Raw genomic sequence first — 18,249 nt, forward strand, 5'->3', positions numbered from 1 at the left:
CACACACACACACACACACACACACACCACACACATGCACTCAAACACACACACACACACACAAACACACATACACAAGGCAAACAATATCCAACAGAAATATTGTCCAGATGCTACAAGCAGTACCACGCTCAAAGATTATGACAAACACAATGAAACAGAATGACCAAAGTATAAATTTTATTGTAAATTATTTATTTGTGTTTAATAGAGTAAAGGTTGAACAACAGGTTTATCATTTTTTAATGTGGTAAGTTTCGAAACGGAGTACGAGATAAATGACTGTTACACGGTTTAAGTAGGAAAAGAAGGAAAATAGTCTCATAGCAGTTAAAGTTTTAATGCTGTATCATTAGCAATATCTGTAACTGTCAGTCTCCTTCAAGACGACACCGCCATCATGACTTTTCTGTACTGTGGCTATAAATAACTCCTGTCAAAGCAAGGTGTGTTTTCATCAGTGAAAGTTTAACGCTAGTTAATGTAAATGTGTAGACAAAAACTGTTGTGTGTATATTTAAGTTTTAGTTATTGTTTACATTCAGCAGACATCAGCACGAACCGTGAAACCCTTTTCTGTGATGTCTTCTGAAACAGAATTACTAGTCTCATTATGTCTTTTGTGCTAGCCTACACTTTTCTTGTAGACACTAACTTTTTACTGTGTTATCCTGCATTTTGAGCTGTCTACTATCCACTGTTACATGTGTAGTCATGTGAGTTACAGCAAGCTGCTGCAAGGAACAACTTCATGACTGTAATCAACCGACTACTAATGTAGAGCACACGGTAGCAGCGTGTCATGACGAAAACGCGCCAGGTCAAGTCGGCGGCTGCAAGTTTCGCTGAGTCAGCTGTCGGCTGCAGTGACGTCACTCGGCAGTTGCACGGCGGGAAAAGTTGAGCGGCGGATCGTCTGCCTTCGCTGTTGTCATAGGCACGTAAGCATTGCACTTTGATCCTTTGTTTAAAGTTTGTGTAAATGGCGACATTCACGCTGCACGCGCTTGATTCACTGATCTTGCTGTTGACGCCATGTCGCGGTTTTGAGAGAAAGTTTGAGCAGACGACAGGGCGAGAAGCCGTTAAACTGTCAGCATGATGTCAACAGTCACTCTGTTTGTGGTGGCCACGGTCACTGTCTCACTACCACCACACACACACACAGCTACCACATACTGCAACTCAATCCCCAAACATGGGCTTTTGTTCAGCTATCACCTGTTAATTTTTATTTTATTTCAATTAGTTTTCTTCGCGACATCACTGATAATACTGTAAAAGGAAACCTTTACTAGAAGCGTATAGTTCATGACCATCTCTGCTGATAGTTTACATTTTAAAATTAGTAGTGAATACGTGTGTGTGTGTGTGTGTGTGTGTGTGTGTGTGTGTGTGTGTGTGTGTGTGTGTGTGTGTGTGTGTGTGTGTGTGTGTGTGTGTGTGTGTGTGTGTGTGTGTGTGTGTGTTCACTTTTCTCTTATTCTAATCTGACAACATGATTAATTTAAAGCAGAACTCCATTATGAATTTGTTCTCAGTCAGAAAATGTCAGCATTTTAGTCTCTATTTTCAGGAAAGATGTTTTACAGCCAGACCATACTGTGTCGACGTGGGAGGTTTGGCATCATATGGTATGTAAACATTGTCTTTAATTAACACATCTTGCATATATGTCAACAGGTAACTTGTCATTCGAATCGTATTTGCGTTCTAATGCTTTTAGCATTTCATGTGCCTAAAAACGAAAGAAAAGAACGAAGTAAAAAAAAAATTAAATAACCTATAACCTGGAGTATGGGTAAAAGTTTTACCATGTCTAGAGCTGAGAATTCTTTTGTCTTCCTTATAAAGTCGACCCTCAGTTATTAACAGGACAGAGGTATGTTTGCAGGATGGAGTCATCAAGTATTTTATTATAATACAATTGAAAGAATCCACACACTACTCAGAAACAGTACAAATGGAGAACTAGATACGGTAGCATCCCCCTATTCACATTCCCCAACAGCACATGATGCCAAACATACATTGGTCCCCTGGGGAGGTACATTGATCCATATACTCTCTATGTAGTCTCCTTGAGCCATTCCATCGTCAGCACCACTCGACCGAGACTGCTTTGGTGCGGGTGGCAAACAACTTATTGTCTCATGTGAGCATGGCCTCATTCAGTCCTGTCTGTGCTTGATCTGTCTGCTGCTTTTAACACTTTGGACAATCACATTGTCTTACAGAGGCTTCATACCACCTTCGGCCTGGTTCACTCCTATTTGTCTATATATCTATATATGTCTATAAGCGTCCACGGCTTCCTATCAAAACCTACTGCTGTGCAATATAGAGAGCATTGGGCCTCTCATGTTTACTGCCTGTGTCCAGCCACGTGGTCCTGTGATTAGCCACTCTGGCTTGCAGTATCACATGTATGCTGACAATACTCAGCTCCCAACTTCTGACCCAGCTTGCCAATTCCACAGACTATTCGCCAGCACTCAACAAACTCGATTATGTCAAACACTTCATGATGAAGAGGAATTTACAGATCAACGCGGGAAGAAAAGAAAGTTATTTCGAACACCTGCCTTCGTCGCCATCACTTAGTTTCTCTGGATCAGTCACTACTCTTTCCCAGTCTGTCAGGAACCTTGTGTAATCTTTGACACATCATTGTGTGTAGAGAATCATGTTATCTCTGCAGATCCATTTTTCTTGAAGTGTGTGTCCTCTCTGTTACTTTTTCCAGGCATGCTGGCCTTGGTATTGTCTAGGCTCGACTATCATAACTCAACGTTGGTTCATCTCCACGACCGAGTGTTCTACAAGCTGCAGGGAGCTCGGCACATGCTCGCATTGTATTCCACGAGCGGCAGGCTGATCATGGCTCACTACTTGCGCACTGGCTGCCAGTTCGGGCTCGCATCAAATTCCAGATCGCCATCCAGTCTGTTTTAGCTTGTGTTGCTCTACCATCCTGGCAGGTCAGCTTTTCTCTGCCCACACCAGTTTTCTCACTGTCCTACGTATCAGACTGGAGATACGTCGCTCCTTCCTTTTCTCTGGTCCCGCATTTAGAATGCCATGCTTCTGTCTCTCTACAGTCGAGGCGCTACATGCATTCCAGTCTGGACTTACCTCATCTGGAAATACCTTCAGAAATCTGTTTACCCTTACTGTTACTTTCTACACCTTCTATCTCTGGGTTCCTTTAAGTTCTTTGCAATATTCACTGTGCATGTGTGCTTGTATGTTTGCCTGCTTGTGATCTCATTTTTTGTGATACGACATCAATACTAACTGCTCATGTATCTTGTAAAGCACATGGATCTCGCCTTTGTCACAGGAAATGAATTATATAAATGCTGTTGTTGTTTTTGTTGTTGGGATAAAGTTTAGTCTCTTCTTTCAGGATGGAGGCAACTGGAGTTCGAAAACTACCCAGACGACAAATCATGAGTGTGAATATTATACGGACATGGTAACTCAATAGTTTTTACATGATTTATTAGAATACTTGAATATATCAAACTGTCTGTGTGGCAAACTTCACACAGCATTCGCTTGGAAACTAGATATGTTGATGTACACTACAGACTTCTAAGACATGTTTTCACGTCCCCAGCAGAGACATTCTGGAGAAAATTCCCACCAAAGTGCCGCGAGTTCCGCGGGAAGGGGAGTTGCCTCAGACCTTTTCCCTCTACCTTTCCGCGCAGCTGATGTTTGGCACAGTGTGCGTCTACAAGAAGCAACAGGAGTACCTGCTTGGTGAGAACAAACCTTCACAAAGTCACATATGCTTAACCACTTTATTTCCCTAAAGTTTGCAACCCTTCTTTTATTTCTCCACTCCTTTTTTCATTTTTTCTTTCCTTTTGTTTTTGTCCCGTCTTTCGTTTCTTTGTTGCTATAAGTCTATCGGCATTATTGATCAAACGCTTATTTTTTTATAGGAAAAGAAAAAAAGGGATAGGTTCAGAAAGGGTATTCCTATTTGACAATGATAACATAATCTTGATGAAATTATTTCATGCCATTTTCTGTGTGTGTTTGCATTTGGCGGGTTGAGGGGAGTGGGTGGCGCAAGAGATGGGGCGAATAAAAATACATTCTCTGCATTTTGCTACATAATAATTACTCTAAACATTTTATAATCTTACTCTTTCCTACGGTTACACATAAAAACTTAGCTTCCAATAAAGCAGAATGGGTTAAGTGGAATGAAAGGGCCCAACAAAATATAATTACGGAGTTATTTTATCAAGAACTAATAATTAATACAAATAAATAAGACTTTCTGTAAGTAGAACAATCACTCATTTTTGTAGACTCGCTATAAATGAAGCAGTATAAGCTACGGTCACAAACTTCGGGGGTTTTTGATACTAGAGAGGGGACTGAAAAGCAAAGTAAAGTCACTTCTAACTTCTGAGACAGCCGGACTTAGCAGGTGTATCTACAATCGAGGAACATAGAAAATATCTGTGAAGTGTTTCTTGCTTCAAGCTAACCTTTTAAAAAGCGATTGTAGCATGATCAATATTTAACAACTTTACAATTGAGCTATACACCATTGCTTCTACAGTCTTTTTAAATTTCAGCTGATGCCTATTACATTTTCTTAGTAAAAAGATTTAATGAACTTTTGCAATGGTTTACCATAAATGTCTTGAAACAATCTGTTATTCAAGTTTCCCTGTGTACCCAGTTAACTGCCTGTATGTACAGATGATATTAAGCTTTCCTCACAAAAGGTCTTCCACGGCTGTGATCTGTGTTTTACTAGTTCTCTACCTATATTGATGAGTTCTGTTTACAGACACACTTTGGTGTTTACCTTCCTACACACTGTCCTTAAGACCCCAGAGGAGTTCTGAAAACTGATCACCACTAGTTAACATGCGGAAGCCTCTGAGCATTAATTTAGCAATTGTTCGAATCAATTGATCCATGAAATATTCACAACTGTTATCACAAGAAAAACAAGTGGCAATGATTGTCGAATTCGGTCAGGGGATGAAATTCAGGTGAATATTCCCGTGTGCACAAAACACTGTGACTGTAGGGTTAAAATGGCGCAAAGATAATTTAGTCTTCTATTTCTAGTATCTATTCTTTGTAGTGCCCAGGTCCACTTTGATTATTCGGACTGAAAATTACACATATTTTTTCAGTGTTTATGTGTATGTGCGTCTTTTTGCATGTACTGTATGTAGGTGTGTCTGAATGTTCAAATGTGTGAGTTTTTGTGTACATGCAAGTGGAGTTGTATTTGATGACGATTTACTTCTTTTTCGGAGAGCTAGAGAAAATAGTTTCCGGACTATGGAACTTTTTCTTCTCTCAACCATCAAGCCCCTTGCTTTTTGAAGCAGCTTAGTATCTCAAGCTATTTATGTTTTGCAGTGGACGCAACTTCCTTCAGGACGCGCATTCGACTGGAACTCAGCAGCGCCATAGCCGACAACGATCTTGTGTCAGTAGCAAAGTGAGTGGTGTCAAATATACTCCTAGAGAAACTGAAATATACCATCTTATTACTCATCAAAATGACTTATCGTGTTGTTTTAAGATGGGAATTTGTTTAAAAGTTTGTAGTGTTACCATATTAACATATTTCTCGCTGTGCCATTCTAACTTCATGATATTGCTGTAATGCTCATTATTCAGACATTATTAGGCCTAAGAAACACTTCGAGGGTCCTCTCACACATGAAATCCCGTCTTGAAAGTATACTCTCTTGAATACTGAGCTAAATTTTAATAATAATTTCACACAATATGTTTTTGCCTAAAAACAAGGTGCGTGTTCATATGCTTATTTCTGTTTGTGATTTTGTGTTATGTATTTGTTCGTTTACTTTAAAATTTATTGTTTACAGAACGATTTCGAATATGCGAATATGGCTGCGTATAAAGTCGCCCATTGCTTTCAACGTCTAACCTTTTCTACCCAGAAAATTCAGGTTTCCAATCGAGATGTTTGATATTTAGCTGTAGTCACAGAGATGGCGAGTGAAGACAGTTGGCGTTTGACAGGGTCAGAAAGGTGCAAATCCGGAGAGTCCAGTGTTTAATGGGCTGCACAACGATGTCGACAACACAACTCATCCATCGGGTGGTAGATCCCGAATGTCATACCTTGAATGTTTACAGATAGTTCTCAACCGGTCTTCTTTGTGTGGCTTCATGCAGGCATGTTCAATTGCCTGTCCATGATGTCGGACACCACTCACATGCACGATACAGTTGAAGACCTACTGCAACTGATGACACTCAAACACGCCGGCAATGATATATGCGGCCACGAGGATTGTGGGACATTTTCATTTAAGAGACTATATTGCGGCTCACAGAGCTCAGAGGGGCTTTTTGTTGTGAGCATTGGTACTTACAGACGTAGGTCAGTAATAGTCTACAGCCTCCATATATCTGAAAATATGTGTCACAGTCACTAGGTCAAAAGCAGCCTGAGATTAGAGAGTGGATGATCAGAGTAGATGTTTGCTGGTGACAGTGAGCTATCATGATCAAGAATGATAAGAAATATGATTCAGATGATACTACAGCTAAACCATTTGCAGTTTATAGACACACTAGTTAGGTGTGTCTGGCCAGAACCAGTCATGTAGATCTCAGGTAGTTAATGTTACAGTTAGGTCTCATTTAACGCTTGTGAAGAGTTTGGTATTCATAGAATTTCGGGGATGCAGGAGAAACCAAGCCATTGATGCCGTACAGTCGGTGCTACCAACAGCTAGTAGCGGCAAGGAACTGCTGCTGTCTGAATGTGACACGAAGTCTTTAATTCTATCGGCAACCTAAAGTGTCATTCTGTTCTTCATGCGGCACATTTCTCACTCCAACAAACCGGAGACAAAGGAGGGTTAAGACTCACTGACATGGGGTGGACTGACATCCGTTGTTGGGCGCTTAGCATCTGTGTACTATCCAAGGAAGTTATTGGAAAAAAGGTCACGAACCATTGCTGGGTGAAGCCTGTGCCTACACTGTCCGAGTCGCCTGAGATAACCTGCTTCTTTTTTTGAGCATGCCAAAATACAGAGATTTGGAGACAAAACTAGTAGCATCTCAAGCGATAATGAGGAAGAACGAACATGAACGATTCCCGATTGACTAGTCTTTTCTGATGTACTGGAGGCATGACAAAGTAGCATGTCCCAAGACCCCGAGAGTCAACGCATGTGATACAACAAGGGAGGCCACCTAGAGAAATAAAGATTACCCTGTGGCACCATGTAGGGACCTGCTTCATTGCTGTATGATGAAAGTGCATACGAAGCAATGAAGCAGATCTTGGACACCTTACTAGCTTAAAACTGAAGGATTTGGGGGGCGCCCTCGACCATCCACAGCTTAATTTTGATGGAAATATTGATGTTGAGCAGATTTGGTGTGAGAAGGGGAAAACAGAGTTGAGGGCTGCTACGTTACAGTAACTGTCTATATATTGGTGAATATATCCCAGCTTGATGAAATATAATTAATGTTGGTTCCAAAATACACAGAATAAGTACTCATGATGTCAGAATCATCATAATTATTATGAGTATCAGGCATTCAGTGGAAATTAGGCTCGCACATATTTACATTCCCCGAAATATTCGGGTAGGTTACGTGATAATTAATAATAATAATAATAATAATAATAATAATAATCATAATCATAATCATCATCATCATCATCATCATCATAATCATAATAATCATAATAATCATAATAATTGTAGACTCAAGATGCTATTTAAATCATCGTTTTAATTAGTCCTAACAACCTTTCCCATAATGCTAGTCCTTTTTCACACACTTCCTTTTGTAATATCATGTTACTCTCAGCTCTTGTTCTTGTTATTTGGTTCCTTTTTGTGTTTTCTGTATTTGATTTTATTCTTTGTTTAGTACGGTTGTTGATTCTTTTATAATTCACATGTTATTTGTTTGTTTTCCTGTCCCTCGTATGCTGTCCATGTTTCGTTCTTGTTCTTAAGCGCGAAGAGCTTGCTCATTAGGAGTGTGAGTATGCACTTTACAAATTTTTGCAATTATCCTCCTCCTCCTCATCCTCCTCCTCCTCCTCCTCCTCCTCCTCCTCATCATCATCATCATCATCATCATCGTCATCAGGTAAGAGAAAAGAGTGGGCCTATATTTACATTTATACAAAAGGGTTAAATGCATGCCAGGTGATTACTATCTGTTGCAGACCAGACCAGATCACGATGCCAGATCCAGTGAAAATGGCGGGGCCAAAGCAGAGTGGCTTCGATCCATACTTTGGGCTCTTCAAAGATATTGACGTAGAGAACGTGCAACTGCCGGAGGTGCAGGGAGTGGATGAAGGAGAAGAGGTGGGTGGGTGAAATGAAGGTCGCTCTTGATTTGCTCCGACTGTTATGCTAATAGTGAGGTGAAAGGTAAATAAAGATCTGCAGATATCCCTTTGGTGTGTGCGGGCGAAGATAACATTGTGATAAGTACTTCCTGCATCGCGTATTCTCAGCTTACAAGTTTCAGTTCTTCCTTTATCAAGCTTAAAATCAAATGTCTCCTATTTCATTCACGGCGGCGGCTGTTCGAATTCTTTAGTGTTTTTCGCTTGCATGATTTCCAGATAATTCTCTGTCAGTAACTCACAAAGTTGTTGCACCGACAGACTTGTTAGTATTCTCAGAAAATACAGCAAGGGAAAGTTGATTGGATTAAATAATTTAAAAGACCATTGAAAGCCAGAATATTTTATGCATTCCAGTTATCTGTGTTTCTTTTCTAAATACTCGGCTTCTTTTCTGATACAAAGAGACTGAGAGGTACACTTTCACGACAAGAAAAATTTTGCAAATGAATGAAGTTAAATGAACTGTCAAACATGAGAACGAAGAAGAAAGAAATCTCTTTGTTTCCATTTCCATTTCTCCGCACATCAGGCTGTAAACTGTGAACACCACCTGGGCTATGTTAATCATTTGGAGAAAAACTGTAATGTTACGAGAACATGCTGTCCATCCGAATTACAACAGTAGGATATCTTTGTCTCTAAACCGGTAGGAGATTCCAGAGCAAGAACAAACAATGTCACTTCCTTTAGCCGGTCAAGTGTTTCGACCAGGTACAATAAAAGTTGCGTTTATTTGTTATTTTATTTACTTATTATTTCTTTTTTTTTAATGGTGAGTTTTTTAATGTCTGCGTTTAGCTTTCTTTGCTTTTGGTTTATTTACTTTAATTGATTTATTTTTGTGAAAGCTTTTGAAAAAGTGCAAGTACAGATTTTTAACTTATTTACTTTTAGCTTTATTTTATTTTCCATATTTATTTTAATTCACAATTTACTTTAAATGTACTGATATTACTATTTTCTATGAAAGAATAAGGGATGTGTACTCTTACCCAAACAGAAGAAAATATAGCAAGCTGCACTACTTGACTATACAACATTCCTTACAACTTTACCATTAGCGGAAATGTTCCCCTATCTCTGGTGAAACTGTTATTATATTTAATTTGCCATTATAATTCATGTATTTTATTAGAACGTGACAGATTTTAATGTAATAAACTATACCTTGTAGTGCGATATTTTATACACAGTGAAGGATTGTAAATCATGTAGTGATGAAACTGTAAATGTACACCCATACATACACACATATCCAACTGTATAAACACTGCTGTAACATTCTGCAGTTCCATTCTAGAAGTGAGGTCAAATGCCATTTAATTTCTGTTGATGATGGCAGAATTTGGAAGTCCCCATACAGTTTCTAGTATGGAGGAGATCACCATGAAGGAAGTTTCAGAACAAAGGGGCCTGTTTGAAACAGAGGTATGCATACCATTGCTCTATAGAATAGCAGGTGAAGGTAATGGAAATCCTTTATTTTGATACAGAACAGTCCATGGTCAACGAGGTTTTGTGTTTGTGATGCAATGTGCCTGCTTACAATCATGCACACGCACGCACACAGGCACGCACACATATACATGTACACACATTGATCTCACATCGGAGACTGGCGACATGCGATCGACTCATTTGCCTCAAATCGCATACACCAGGTGCATGCTTTTCACAGTAAAGGTTTATAAATATATAAATAGCTAGTGAGTTAACAATATAATTAAAGGCTCATGCGTAGCAGCAGGGTAACAAACAAACAAACATAAAATTAGCAGATTAACAGTAGCAGTTTGAAATAGCAGGGTGGGGAAGTGAGTCAGTCAGTGTGTTTGCTTGTACGTCTAGGCATACTAACAAATGTCAACAAGTAAACAAATTAGAGACAAATAAATATACAGCGAAAGTGAAGTACAATGGTTTAGTTACAATGTTCCTAACTCGTGTAATACACTCTTACATCTAAGATTCCAGGAGAGAAAGACCTTCCACCTCTTGAAGGTCTAGAACTTCAAGCTCTGACGGAGGAATATATGCAAGCAGAACTGAGTCCCGAGGCTCCTGAGTAAGTGTAGGACATAGACACGTGTGTGCAAACAACGAACATTTTATTCTTTCTTAATAACAGCTGATGTTATACTTTTTAAATTCCCGTATTGAATTCAGCATTTTCTATAAGATTATTAATATAAGCTCGTTTAGGAGCAGTACTTTTTGATAGATAATTAACACGGTTATTTAATATTTAATTATTGCACACCGGGTGTGTGAAAGATGTACAGTATGTGAATTAATGTTGGCTAGCTAAAGGGAGGCTAGTGCTACAAGGCCGCTTTCTCCATTTTCCTGTGTATCCTCCCCTTTACCTAAACAAGTGCCTGCAGTCATGCTGTCCCGACGCAATTAAATTTTATTAAATAAAAAGAACCTATTTGGCCATTTCAATGATTGATCTGCATCTAGAAACATTTGGCGGAAATCTATAACATATGTAAGTGGTATTAACTATAATGACATTTGTCATAAATCAGTTATCAAGCTGTATTCCCACAGTAGAGAAAAGAAAACGATATTACTAACTTTTAGTAGTCAAGCTTTGTTTACGATTCCTTGAATAACAGCTACGGCTGTTCTTTATTAGTACAGCGGATGTTTGCTTTACTAGTACTGCTGTGCCATCTTCTCTACAAGTACTGACAATAACTTAGTACATTAATTTTAGAAATCTAAAAACAGAAACAAAAATAGATAAGAAAACACAACAAAACCATGGAAAGGAAAGCACAACGATCATTGAAAATGAAAGCTAGTCTTAAGAAGAACTTGGCATGTAAAAAGCAGTTCAATAGATAAGCTGTAAAAATCGATTTCAGTAAACATAGTTCTGGAAGATGCATTAAGCTTCGAGATGTGGCGTAAGCACAAAAGATTTTTAACTGCAGAATTTTTGTCTTCTAGAAAAATCTATCCTATGGAACGGACGCCTCGAGCTAGTTCCCCTCCCCGTGAAGAAAGACAGCCAAGGGAACACAGAAAACGACGGGATGTCGCAGACAAAGAATCTGCTTATGTGTTACCCAAAAGGCTATTCAGAGAAGAGGTTACAATTTATTTTTAGTGTCTCCTTAGATAGAGCTGACAGGTTAGCTAAAGATGCATCATATGATGCACATAAACTACAAAATCCATGAAGTAAATACACTTTTTCTAATTAAATAGATAATGTGAACTTAAATGTAAACATGATCAGTTCGGGGACAACTCGTTCGTTTAAAAACGTATTTTGGCATATACGATTACCGATATTTTATTTATTTTATTAAATCTTTGTGAGAGGAGAACACCAAACACGTAAAGATCACACCTTTAAGCTAGATCACTGATCGCAGGACCTGAGTATGGTGCTGCCACCAGCGGAGGCGATCCGTCGTCGACGACGTCGTCACAGGTACCTCAGAATCGACAAAGAAACGCAGATGTCGAAAGAACAGCTCCGACACAACATGCAGACAGGCCACACAACATGTCGTGCGTTTGTGAGTGGCCAGTCTGAACTCAGGTTTACAAAGAAAGATGACACGTGATTACAAGACGCGTGGTTTGAAAGTATCTACGAAAATGGGATTTTTAACCAGAACTTTAAGACAATTCATCATTCTGAATGTTCATACAAAATTTTGACCTTTCTATTACTAAGTCAAAGTTAAAGTATAAAAATCGTCTTGATTAGCTATAAATGAAAATGATAGCTATGAACGGAAACTAAAAGGTTGTGGAGCAGTCATACCATAATATAGCTCATATGTGCATGGGTGTGTAATAGAGAGAAACATGTCAGTATTCTGGGCTTTGTCAAAAGATAGTGTTGTGTTTCACCTAGATCCTTCCTATGCCCATGCCATCCGATCCCACCAAGCTTCTAAAGCGCCCAGGCTCTGACGGTAAGCCTCTACGGAATTTGAAAAGGACTATAAAGACACTAAAATACCACAGAACTTACGAAAAACTCAGGTGTGCGTGTGTGTGTGGCAATAATAATAATAAGCCCGTAATTCATATAGTGCATACTCAAGCAAGGAGTGTGCTCAACGCTTATAGCACGAACGAGACATGGACATCATACGAAGGACGGAAGGATAAACAACACTACTGATGGCTAATAAAAAACAAGTATAGAAAACGCAAAAAGGAATCGAGTAAAAAAAAAAAAAAGAACAACTGATGATATCGTGTTTCTACAGAGGAAGACGAGTAGGGAAGTAGCCAATACACAAACACAAAAAGGTGGAAAGTTGAAGACTGACTAGCATTGTGTGAACTGTTATTGGGCGTAATGCGCAAGGAAAATGTGTGCTTCAGTGCATATTTAAAGAAATCAACGGTGGATAAGTAGCGGATATGGAAGTGGATAGAGTTACATTGTTTCCATTCCACAGTAATTAAAAATCCTTTGACCTATGTTGTTCTGATGACAGGAATAGGTAGGGTGTGTGCGTGCGTGCGTTCTCATATTACAAGATGCAAATCAAATATTTCTTTGCTGGTTGAACGTCAAAATTTTTTTCCGGGGAGGTCTAATATGAAAAGAAAAATAAGAATAAAAATTCTCCAATTGCTGTCGAATTCTAATTTCAGAATATAGCAACTAATAGCTCCATCAAACCTCCCCTGTCGCGAATGCTAAAATCATACTATCACTTTCATTTTGAACTATTCTGTCCCTGGCCTAAATGTCAAATTTCTAGGCCTATAACATCAACAAAATGTACACCACTTTTTATGTTTTAGAAAGTGCAGACTTATAAATTAAAGAAGAAAATGAGAGAAAGTCTATCACAGAAATGGTCACAATGTCATCTTTTTTTTTTTTTTTTTTGATTAGCCTTGTGGAAGGAGAAAACACTGCTAAACTTATGGGAACGAAACTGCAGAGAAGGCATGTCGGAAACGGAATCAGACAAAGATCGACCCATCTGGAGCGTACCTGAATTGCGTAAGAAATGTCTTAAATCCTCGTCCAAACTATTAACCATTATCTTTAATATGCACCCCATTTATTTTGTGTCCTGAACTAAGAAAGGCTAGAAGAATTGCTGACGTCTCTAAAGCGTGAAAGCTGAAAAAAAGTTTTTAAAATGTTGATGTTCGTGTCACCATAACCACCCCTCTAGGACATGCACCAAAACATATCTTGAGAGCATATGTTTAGTGAATTGAGTTTTAGTTATAAAATGTATGCACTGATAATACAGCTATAAACCTATGAATGTGCACTCTCTTCGTTTTATCATTATTTATTTCTCTCCATCTCTGCCCTACCCCATCCCCTTCTCTTGTCTTATACGTTTTTACTTTTCATCTGTCATTTCTTGTTGAGTGCAGTCCTCAGCAGGCCAAAGATCTCTTCCCGGCTATCTCTGTAGCTGTGCTTATATTGACATCAGGGTTGTCCACAGGTTTACACAAGTTCCTTTTGTCGGCCTCTGCTTTCACCACTTCTCAGCTTAGTTTTCTTCCTGTGCCATCATGGCGCCAAGAGAGCCCAGACAAATAGAGAATTTTGTCGTCTCCTCTTAAGCTTGCGGAAGAGATACACAAAACACTTTTTTACCAGCTCTGCAAGGTTAATATTTTCTTCTGGATATTAACCTTGCAGTCTTTAGGTGAAATCATGGGGTAGCGTGTTTCACGACTGAGATGATCTCAAGGTGATTGCCATACATAAACATTGAATGACTTCTTATCAACCTCATATGAAAAGCTAATAGGCTTGTATAAAATTGATTGATTCGGCATTCCCTCTGGGAGGAGAGTGAAACTAGGTGAAGATCTACAATTGCTTGCTTGGAAACTATGACAAATATATTAAAAGCAATGGAAATAAATGTTTCATTATTACAATACATCAGTCAATTCACTCTGGTAAATGGACAAAGTTCATTTGCTGGGCTGATTGTAACATACACTAAAACAGACTTTGAAGTGACCCTCTAGTCTTGCTTAGAATAGTGAAACATGGGAAACAGATAAAACGACTGAACCCGCCTAAATGAGTCGTAAAGGAAAAAAGCCAAACCTTTAAACTTTAAATAAAAAGTAGCATTCACAGGAGAGTTTGAAATGTCACACGACTTCACAGTAGTTAAAAACTAAGCGACTGGTGTGTTCAGAGTACATGTGACTGGCATGTGACTGAATAAGACTGTTGTAGACTGCCGGCAGTTGGTCACCCTCGGTCCTTATTAAGGGAAAGAACTGTAACAGCGTTGTAAATGGCTTCCTTCACCCTTTCCTAGAACCACGAAGCCTCGCGATCCAAGATGGTAACGTCACCTAGGGAGAAGATATGTCCTGTATTTTGTAGATGTTATTCCTAAATACCTTTCAGAGTGTTGACTATCAACCAGACCCTAGAATGTATAAATCACGGGATCAAATTAACCCCCGCAACTCCAAAGCTATGGGTTATTTCCCTTGAGGATACAAATACTGTTGCATCTTGTCATCCTGTCAGAGAACAGACTGAATTAGCTGACATTTAAACATAATTTTCTTTATTCAGAATAGAGATACACAAAGGCTGAAATCGAGGCAATTGACTGGGCAGAGAAGCATGGTAAGAAAACTGTACCTAGACTTTTACTTTTATCGATGTGTTTCAGTAGCCAGAAGAGCAAGGACAGAAGAGCTGCCAGAGGAAGGTTCACAGGTATTATCAGAAGAAGACAGAGGACTAGCTCTACAGATCCCAGAAGTGGAAGAGGTAGAACGTATAAATGAATGCGTAAATGTAATAGGTACAAGACATAGACCATTTAGTTCAGTAGGCACGCGCAGTTACAAATTACCTACTTTTAATGGGTTGGGCTATAATAATACCCTTGATTTTCTTGTTGTCATACTTCCGAACAACAATATTTCTTGCACAATCTTGTAGTCACACCTATAAAATAGTCTTTCTAGTTCCCTTGCTATACCTCTAAATAAATCCAGTCGAAAGTGTTCTTGATTTTCACATCGTCACATCTGTTCTCAAATGTTCTTGTTGTCACAAGTAAAAATGACAGTGATCATCACTGCTCTTTCTGTCACAGTTTCAAACGACAGTATTCTTGACCGTCTAAGTGTCTCACTTACTTTATCTTATAATATTTCTGTCTTTATGCTGACCTCGGGGTCGTGGTGTTTCTGTCTCGCTGCAGCGCAGAGCTCAAAGGCCGTCAATTGAGATTCCTCGCGAGATTTCACTGTCTCGCAGCATGACACAACTAGCCATGGAAATCAGTTCTGTTCGTGACGAGAGCAAAGAGGAATCTCTCAGCATGTCTAGGTTAGTGTTTCTTGTGAAAGATCTCATCGCTTGTATTGTGCTGTTATCTCTTATGGTATTAGCTGCGATGGCTTACCTTCCTCCTTTAGATGAGTCGTTCTAAAACATACCTGCTTTCTGTATCCTCAAATATCTGACAGAAGGACTCGCGGTCTAGAAGGCTTGAGCCCCAGACTAGACACATCTCCTCTAAGTGCAAGTGCAAGGCTACCCAGTGGAGAGCAGATCTCAAGAATGGGTAAAATGGAGGAGCTGGAGGTGTTGCCCGAGGAAATGGAACCGGGTTTCCACAGCCCACCGTCAGCTCAAACTTCAGTTGAGTCTGACATAGCTTCTGCTCAAGAACCTGTCAAGCAGAGAGTTTTCAGGTACCCGGATTTGCTACATCATCTGAAAAAACTTTGACTCTTAAATAAATCTTTCTCACTTGATATTACATTTTTATCTGATTCCACCAGCTCAGAAATATGCATGAAATAAAGCAAAACTAAATGTTAAAAGTTAAACGAAACAGAACTAAAGTAAAACGAAGGAAACAAAAGAAACAGCAAAAGCAAAAGAAATAATAAAATTTGGTACACAAATATTGCTTTACCTCTTACTGACTGATCACATAAAGTGCATCCTGTCTGTCACGTGGCAGGATTTGTCACGAGCTGTCAGAGAGGGAACTGTGGACAACCTTTCGTAGCGTGTGCCCGACTTCCATGACGCGCAAACAAGTGGCGCAGCATTTCTACGCATTACTGGGTTAGTTTCTTCTGGATGTATTTTACTATAATGTAAACTTAACAATGTTAGAAAATAGACGGCTTCCATAGTCTTTTCTATTATTCCCTTTTTAAAACAACAAATACATCATACGCAAGTAATTCGACCCATCACCCTATCTACCCATCCTTATTGCTGTTGTATAAGATGCATGCTTATAATGGTACATATTCGCAAGAAAAAGACCAAACAAATCTTATATTTCAGAGCTCGTCAAAATGGAGGAGCTGCATGTCAGGCAAACAGAGCCTTATGGGCCCATTTATATCAGCACACATCGACAAAACCTACCTTAGGAGAGTCCGATGTTCTGCCTTAATGCCGTCTCTCCTGTTAGATTGTCAGGACAACTCTGAGTTTATTCTGAATTTTCTTTCCATGTTCCTGAATTGTGCAGATTTTTTTATATTAATTATTCAGTTCTTCCACTAAATGTTGTAAAATTATAGCAAAATTCAGACAGTTGAAGAACAAATGGAGTCGAAAAGATCCAGAACTGTGAAAACTGTCATTAATTATTTCTTCACTTTTTTAAAGATTACTGGATTGTGCGCGTGGCTAAGTTATTTGCCATAAATTATTCGCAGGCTTTGCTATGATTTTTAATAGTAATCAAATAATATAAAACTTTGAACCTACCTGCGATTGAGACAGTAGGCAAAGCAATCAGTGTCAGATATTTCTATCACATTTGGTGACGGAGAGTAGAACACATTTTGAAAGAGTTTAAGCGAAAGAAAGTGTTTGGCTGTTATTCAGGAGATTAAACTATGTGAAGTTAGATCCGCATTTAGGGTTTTTGTAAGCTGTTTTTCTTACCTGGAGGAAAGTATTTACCCGTGCCTATATAAGCATCTTTTTATCCCATCTATTCATGTCGACTTGTAGGGCGAACTTGTGTGTGTGTAAGTGTGTGCATGCGTATGTTCTTGTGCCCTTGTGTATATGCACATCTGTTAGCAGGAAATCTTCAACCAACCAATATTTAACCGTTACATTTTATGAATTTTGAATTGTGTTATGAAAGGATTTTTAATACTGTTATGATTCTGCAGTATTTTTGCAGGTTTGTTATCGTGTATTCATTATATTGAATACTTCCAAGAAAGCCACAACTCGTTACCTGTACTGTCCGTAGAAATGGGGCCAATTTTAATACTTCCAGCGAAAACAAATCGATATAAAAACTAAATTTACAGAAATTTAAACGTTTTCGCATTTAAACGGCTTCTTAAATCGTCATTTATTTACTAGTACTTCCGGTAAGCAACCATAGACCTCAAAGCAGTAGATGTCACAAAGCAATGCGGGTACTCCAATGGCTATCGATCATGTGTATACGTTGTCAAGAGACAGATAAAACTTGTCAAAAGTCGTTAAATTTGTTTTGGATTAAACATTTTACAAAGCATTTTTGACTCACAAAGTCATGTTTTAGTGTTTGTTATATCTTTGCTATTTCTTCATGCTTTATGACGCGTTTCAATGATGGCAAAAACTAATGAATTTCTTTTTAAACTTAAAAAGATGCTAGGCCAAGATGACGTTTAGCAAAAGTATAAAGAAAAACACGATATTTTAAGCACCAAATTGGCTGTGCGTGCGCGCGTTCGTGTGTGTGTGTGTGTGTGTGAAAGAGAGTGAACAAACACTGCAGATTTAAAGATTTAAGAAAAAAACTGTATCTCGCTGTCGGAGTAATAGCAAGTTTTCTGATTTTAACATACCCCCC

At 38.8% G+C, this 18,249-nt stretch overlaps 1 protein-coding gene across 1 annotated transcript; it reads left to right on the plus strand.

The window, feature by feature from the left end:
- The first annotated feature begins 879 nt into the window (after window positions 1-879).
- On the plus strand, window positions 880-17,921 carry LOC112564473 (meiotic recombination protein REC8 homolog). Its single transcript, XM_025239316.1, has 18 exons — window positions 880-937; window positions 1,577-1,634; window positions 3,410-3,478; window positions 3,623-3,768; window positions 5,407-5,488; window positions 8,225-8,369; window positions 9,067-9,127; window positions 9,759-9,844; window positions 10,384-10,481; window positions 11,375-11,516; window positions 11,806-11,952; window positions 12,297-12,357; window positions 13,299-13,409; window positions 15,079-15,179; window positions 15,619-15,746; window positions 15,887-16,114; window positions 16,390-16,496; window positions 16,725-17,921. The coding sequence occupies exons 2-18, from the start codon at window positions 1,582-1,584 to the stop codon at window positions 16,811-16,813; spliced, it is 1,854 nt and encodes a 617-aa protein (XP_025095101.1). The 5' UTR covers window positions 880-937; window positions 1,577-1,581; the 3' UTR covers window positions 16,814-17,921.
- The last annotated feature ends 328 nt before the right edge of the window (window positions 17,922-18,249 follow it).

The sequence above is a fragment of the Pomacea canaliculata genome, linkage group LG5, assembly GCF_003073045.1.
Source record: "Pomacea canaliculata isolate SZHN2017 linkage group LG5, ASM307304v1, whole genome shotgun sequence".
NCBI lineage: Eukaryota > Metazoa > Mollusca > Gastropoda > Architaenioglossa > Ampullariidae > Pomacea > Pomacea canaliculata.

What these genes read in the sequence shown, in the direction of transcription:
- LOC112564473 (XM_025239316.1), top strand. Translation starts at nt 1,582, where the DNA reads ATGTTTTACAGCCAGACCATACTGTGTCGACGTGGGAGGTTTGGCATC. An exon ending in AAAGCGCCCAGGCTCTGACG is followed by an intron (nt 12,358 to 13,298) that starts GTAAGCCTCTAC and finishes TTTTTTGATTAG; the next exon opens with CCTTGTGGAAGGAGAAAACA. An exon ending in AGATCCCAGAAGTGGAAGAG is followed by an intron (nt 15,180 to 15,618) that starts GTAGAACGTATA and finishes GTCTCGCTGCAG; the next exon opens with CGCAGAGCTCAAAGGCCGTC.